The sequence below is a fragment of the Delphinapterus leucas genome, chromosome 7 (assembly GCF_059928025.1).
Source record: "Delphinapterus leucas isolate spDelLeu-1000000601 "Yukka" chromosome 7, BTC_Dleu_Yukka2, whole genome shotgun sequence".
Lineage (NCBI taxonomy): Eukaryota > Metazoa > Chordata > Mammalia > Artiodactyla > Monodontidae > Delphinapterus > Delphinapterus leucas.
This window is the reverse complement of record NC_143135.1, coordinates 5,432,894-5,439,188: the sequence shown is the minus strand read 5'-3', so window position 1 is coordinate 5,439,188 and position 6,295 is coordinate 5,432,894. Positions and strand designations below refer to the sequence as shown.

Here is a 6,295-nt window from a genome sequence, read left to right as displayed (position 1 = left end):
AAGAATCTGATAAATGGTAGCTATTATGACCTCAGATTTCAGGGTTCTCAAAGATTCTGTTTCCTGGTTGTTGACATCCTGAGATGCTTGGACCTTCCAAAATTCTGCAGTGGTCTGTTTCCAATGTTCTGTGGTTCTAAGAGTCTTTGATCACCGAGGTTTTCTGTTATACAGGCCTGCTTCCTATGTCCTTTGACCCCTACTTCTCCCAACCTCTGGGCCTGGGAAGTAGGGCAGTGGATGGAGGAGGCTGGGCTGCTGCATCCTGGTGGCCCACATTCAGAGCCGGCTGTGGCAGCCCAGGGCCCCAGAGCCAGGCTGGAACCAGGATACCAGCCTCCAGGCCCCAGGCCTGTGTCATCTGAGTGCCCTTGGCCAGGGCCGCCAGGGGAGGCACCAATGCTGCCTCTCTGAGTGGAGACAGGGGCAGGACTGACTCTGCTAAGGACTGGGAGGGAGAGTCTTCTCCAGGCTTGCAGGGTAGAAGGGCCCCAGGCCCAGCTCTGCCCCTGACATGCTGTGTGACCTTGGGCAAGTCATGGAGCATCAGGACTGTCATGTGTACCATGGGGAGATGGACAGTCCTAGAGCCCTTCAGCCCCAGGGTCAGTCCTTTTCTCAGCCTTTCCGAAAGGGGGCTGTGGCCAGGCTGATGGGCTGGTCAGGGCAAGTGGGAAGTAAAAAGCAATTGTGGGCTGGAATTAAGCATTACCCTTTTATTAGCACAAAACACCACCAACCCAGCAGCCCCCCAAGAATAAGTTAAGGCACGGAGCACGGAAGGGGCGACTTTCCCAGGCCCAGGTCGTGGCCTGAGGCCCACTGCCCCAAACTTCCGGAGCAAACTCCTGAGGGGACTGGAGCCTTGAGGGTCCCGCAGGGTCTTTTCCCTTGAGATGAGGGTACCGAAGAGGGCGCGGGCCCCAAGGGCGCCCCCTAGGGACGCGAGGAGGCCGCGCGGGGCCTCTCGGCGCCGACGATGGATCCCGCCGTCCGCCGCCGCCTGCTCACTTCTCGAAGTAGGGCAGGTAGAAGAACTGGAAGCCCCGGTGGCCCTTGACCGCGCAGTAGATGAAGGTCACGTGGTAGACTGCAGGGCGGGGTCTGTCAGCGCCGGGGCCCCGCCCAAGGCCCGCCCCCGCCCCGCCCCCTCCCGCTCCCACTCGCACCTCCCGGGACCAGCAACAGGAAGCCGGGCACGAAAAAGATGGCGCTGGAGACACCTACGAGAGGGGAGGAGGGGCTGGGTCAGGGCAAGGAGGCTTCCGGGCGGGACTGCGGGGTCACTGCCTGGGCAAGTCTCACTCTCCGAGGTAAAAGGGGCCGTTTCCTGCCGGGAGGGGGCTGAGCGCTGCGGGAGGTCGAAGGGCTTGCCGAGGGCCTCTGGGCACACGAGGGGCGTGACCGCTGCCCGCGGAGGTAGGAGGGGGGCGCTCACCTGGCGAGGGGGCCACCTCCAGTCCCACGCCGGTCAGGATCAACACTGCACACAGATGGAAACACGAGGGTGAAGGCAGGAGCAGGGGGCAGCAGCTGGTGGCAGGGTGGGGACCTCCACCCGCAACCCCCAACATGGCTTAGGCCTGAGGAAATGGTGTCCCCCACCTAAGCTGAAGGTCCCCTGGGCAGAGAACCGCCAGGGGAAGTTCACCAAGCTCTGTGTTTTCAGAGCAGGGCACCTGGCAGGCCCTGGGAAATGTCTGTCCCTGCCCCCATGGCCCTTCCCTAGTGGAGCAAGCAACAAGAACCTCCAAGCTACAACCCTGGTGATCAGACAGCTCGGGAGCCTGGGGTATCAGGAAGGGCTTCTTGGAGGCAGTAGCATCTAAGCTGAGCAGGGACAGCAGCAGCAGTAGCAGTTACCTTTTAGTGACCACCTACCAGCTGCTGCCAGGCACTGGGCTAAGTGTGTTACATGCAGGGCCTTATTTAATTGCCACCTTGACTGAGACAGGTATTACCATCCCCATTTCACAGCAGAGGAAACTGAGACACAGAGAGGGGAAGTAACTTGCCCAGGACTGCATTTAGAAGGTGGAGGTGATCTGACTCCAGAGGCTTTGCTATGGGCATGGCACAGGCAGAAGGGGAGAGGAGTATTCCAGATGGAGGGAACAGCCTGGCAAAGGCCCAGAGACTGGAGGGAACTCAGGGCTTTCTAGGAACTTCCAGTTTTTGGCGAGACAGGAGAGGCAAGAGTCCAGGCTTGAGGAGTTTGGCAGGATCTGTAGGCCCTGGGGAGGGATGTGGACTTTGGCTAAGGACAGTGGGCACTGGGGAAGCCATAGCTGGATCACTTTTTCAGACGCAGAGAGAGTCCTGGGTCCCCAGTTAGAGCATGGGATGGCGGGGGGTGGGGGGAGATGGGGGACCGTACAGCACAGAGGCTTGAAGGGCCACCATGGACTGTTGTGTGGTTTGTGCCCTGCACAGAGCACCTCAAAAAGGGTACAACGGGGGCTGAAACTCACTCCCTGTACCCTGGCGTAGGGCTGTGGGCTCTGCCCACTCAGAGGAGGCATCTTTTTCTAATTCCTGCAAAAGGCCTTTATGGGCTATGGTGGCCCACAGGCCTGGCAACATCACTGATGTGGGTTTAAATCCCAGCTCATCTACTTCCCAGCTGTGGCTCTTCTGCAGAGTCTGTGTCCTTACTTTTGAACTGGGATAGTAATAATGCTTGCCCTGTCAGGTGTTGAGGATGAAATAAGGCAGGTGGCCAGTGCAACTCGCAGGTGTTGGGGAAGCCGCAGCTCCCTCCCCTGCATACAGACACCCAGAGCTGAGGCAAGGATGCTGCTCAGCTTTCCAGCTAGGGAACTCTGACCTTCCTGGAGGAGGGAGAGCAGGTGCCACAGTTGGGCCCTCCCTAAGGGCTCCCCTTGATCCCAACCCTAGATCCCTTTTGGGGACTCTGACTCCTCAGCCCCACAGAATGAGGAGCGTGGGAGTTAGAAAACAGCTGGCTGTGGTTTCTGCCTGCTCTGGGCCTCAGTTTCCCTATCTTGAGTATCTTGGGGGTGGGAGAGAGGTCCTTATCAGCTCTCAGACTCCAGAGGAGGGGAAGTGACAGGTGCCCTGTGGATTGGGCTGGCAGGGCACTCTGCAGTTCTGGCTACTGGGCTGGGCATATCCCTGAGCACTGCCCCTACATATAGGTTCTGGGTTGTGGCCCTACCTCTCGCTTGCTGTGTGACCTCTGTACGGAAGGAAAATAAGCCTGCCCTGCACCTGGCTCGAAGTAGACAGAGAATAAATAGTAGCTGTTACTCTCTGTTCCCTGATGGATTAAACAGGCTAAAAAAAAAAAAAAAAAAGGAAAAGTTTGGAGCATGGAACCAAGTTCCATTTTCAACTATGTGTGATTTCTTGGCTATGTGACCAGGAGGCTGAACCTGCCCCTCCCAAGGCCTCAGCTTCCTAACCTGTAAAATGGGGGTGGGGTCATGGCAGCCAGCTGCCTCCTCAGGATGCTGGGAGGCTCAGTGTGCCAAGGGGGATGCGATGCAGAGCCCGAATGAAAGGAGGGTGGACCCTACCAAGGGGTAGGTAGGGTATGCAGGGGGCCCTCAGGGGCACTCACCCAGCCCCAGCAGGAGGAGCAGGAAGGAGGCCAGCACTACCCTGTGGTTCTTCTGGATCAAAGGGTGTTGAGTCCAGCTGGATGGCAGCAGAGCAGGAGGGGTGTGAAAGAGGCGATAGGAGGCCCACCCCCTCCCATCACCATCCCCCACCCAGAGAGCCAAGGGGAAGTAGTCAGGGCTACCTGTACTGGGGCAGGGGCCCCAGGTGGCAGGAGCAGGGCAGGGTCTCACCTGCAGCAGGCATTGTAGGAGCGCTGAGTGCTACTGCTGATGGTGCTAAAGGACCACTGGGAGCTGCGGACGGATGTTCGGCCAGAATCCCTGCAGGACAAATGGGCCCGGCGAGGGGGCAAGGGGAGGTGAGCAAGGGGACCCTTTGGGATAGGAGTCGTGATGGCGTCCTGGGGGATGGTGCAGAGACTGGAACTAGGTGTTCCTGCAGAATAGGGGGCACTGAGAAGGGACGGGGTGAAGAGGAATTCAAGGGCTGGGGGTTTCTGCAGGACTGGGGGTTGAGGAAAGCTGGGGATTCCTGTAGGACAAGTGACCTGTGACAAGACAGGGGCCAGACCAGGCTGGGGGTTTCTGCAAGATAAAGAGCCTGGTGGGGTGGGTGGGTGAGGCTGGCACTAGGGTAGGGTGCAGGACAGGGGACCCCGTGTAGGAGTCTCTCGTAGGACAGGATGTGAGAGGGCTAAGTGAGGTGAGCTGGAGGACTGAGAGCAGGGGCCTGGGGACAGGAGACAGAAGCATGGGGCTAAGAGTATGGGGTGGGTCCCCACCTGGCCCTGACCTGGTGCCAGCTCCCCCATCCGGCTCCGGAGAGGTCTGGGTTCCATCCTCATCGTTCTCCAGGTTCTATTCCAGAACACAGGGCTCAGAAGGGTTACTGGGCTCAGGCCCTTCCTCCCTCCCCTCTGGTGGAGAGGAAGAAAGCGAGCGCACACAGCTGTTTGCCTGGACACACAGCTGTTTGGCCGCTTGACAGCTGCTCCCTCCGCCTTCCCCGAAGAACGGGTTTGATGATTCACAGAAACTGAAACCCAGGTAGGAGGTGGGTGCTGGGGGCTTTGGCAGGGAGGAGCCATCAGGGGCTGGTTGAGGGTTCCCAGGGCCAGGAGATCTCCCAAGCTTGGGAATCAGGGTGGAGTTGTCAGGATGGTATTTCAGGGGCCCAGTGTGGAGGCCTTGGATTTGCGGTGCCAGGGAAGGGCAGGCCAATGGTTTCCAGGTTTGGGGCATAAGAATCTAGTTCAGGTTGCCAAGAAAAGGATTCTAGAGTTGGTGGAGGTCTTCTGGGAAAGGGGGATTTCCAGTTTAGTGGGAGCCAAGGCATGGGCAAGGGCTCATCATGTGAGTGGGGACCTCCAGCTCTGGAGGGAAGGATGGGGTGGGGACTTAGAACAGAAGAGGGGGTGCTGGTTCCCGTTGGATTATCTGGCCTGGGGCTCAGGGGAGTCCTTCTGAATATGGACAATGTCTGGTTCAGGTACAGAAGAGTTCCCCATCCCTGCGTGCTAAGGGGAGGGAGGGTCAGTACCCAGGATCGGTGGGGACTCCAGGTTGGGATCTCCAGCTGGGGGTGAGGGACGAGCTGCTAGGTCTGGGCTCTAGGCTCTCCAGTAGTGGCTGGGGACCGAAATCAGAGCTGAGAGGGTCTGGGCAGTGATTTGGCTCAGTGGCCACCTCCGGGGGGCGGTCTCCCGCTCCGGCTGAGGCCTCTAGTCAGATTCTCCCGAGTTGGGGTTCTCCAGGGTCCGGCCTGGGGTCTGCCCAGACCCAGGCGGGGTGTGAGGTGGGCCGGGCGGTTCACCTGGTAGCGCAGCCGGGACTGCTTGTCCTCGTCGGCCACCTCGAACCGGGCCCGGCGCTCGAAGTGCAGCGGCCCGAAGCGGGCAACCCCGCTGGACTCAGGCCCAGGGCCCGCGTCCTCCAGGGACAGCTCGAAGGCGTCATCGATGCTGAACTGGGGCCGGGCGGCACTCATGGCCCCGGCCCGCTCAGACGCCCAGCACCGTCGCCATCCGCTCCCGCCGGCCCCACCCCCGCGCGCAGACCCCGCCCCGTGCCGTCGTCTAGGTTGCTCGACAGTCCGGCGCCCTGGTCGAGGCCCCGCCCTTACATAACGGCCCCGCCCCCGCCCGCCTTCAGCAGGCCAGAGCTGCCGAGCGCCGAGCAGACTAGTGACCGCGCCTTCTCTCGTCCGGACCGAGCTGGGCTCGCCGCGCCGCCCAGCGGCCGCCTCGGCGAGCGACAGCGGGTGCCTCTCTCGGAAGCAATCCCTGGGTCTGTACAAGGGCCTTGCAGGGGCTGCCACTCGCCAACCTTTCAGGCCCGAGTTGGAGCCGTCTGCATCCCAGCCCGCTCCTCGAGTGCTGAGGAGACTCCTGGGGACCGTTTCCCCACCCTTACTCACCACGGCCCTGCACGGGAGGGGGATCGTCGCCCCCGTGCAAATGTGGAAAAAGGCTCAGAGAGCTTATGTGGCTTGCATTCTCCTCCAATTCTGTCTCCACGGAGACGGCAAAGTGGTCTTTTAAAACATCTGATCCTTTTCTTCTGTGTGTTACTCTTAAATAAAACTTTTTTTTTTTTTAATTAAAGTATGCTGCCAAGTCACTCCTCTGCATAAAACCATCCCTTGGTTTTCCACTGTGGTTAGAATAACATGTGAACTCTTGACTAAGGCCCACAAAGCTCTGGTCCCTGCC

General features: G+C 59.8%; 1 protein-coding gene across 9 annotated transcripts; it reads right to left on the bottom strand.

Annotated features, from left to right (window-relative positions):
* Window positions 1–828: 828 nt before the first annotated feature.
* TMEM134 (transmembrane protein 134) lies at window positions 829–5,646 on the bottom strand. 9 transcript variants are annotated; one of them, XM_089914414.1, is made up of 8 exons: window positions 5,398–5,646; window positions 5,125–5,213; window positions 4,378–4,442; window positions 3,767–3,905; window positions 3,584–3,660; window positions 1,439–1,483; window positions 1,170–1,223; window positions 904–1,090 (listed from the first exon to the last, which is right to left on the bottom strand). In XM_089914414.1, exons 1-8 carry the CDS (start codon window positions 5,569–5,571, stop codon window positions 1,008–1,010), a joined length of 726 nt encoding a protein of 241 aa, XP_089770540.1. In that variant the 5' UTR covers window positions 5,572–5,646; the 3' UTR covers window positions 904–1,007. The 9 variants fall into 9 exon arrangements, with proteins under 9 accessions (XP_022446970.1, XP_089770540.1, XP_089770544.1 ...); XM_089914418.1 differs by lacking the exon at window positions 3,584–3,660 and having other exon boundaries at window positions 3,816–3,905; XM_089914415.1 differs by lacking the exon at window positions 5,125–5,213 and having other exon boundaries at window positions 4,378–4,501.
* Between the last annotated feature and the right edge of the window lie 649 nt (window positions 5,647–6,295).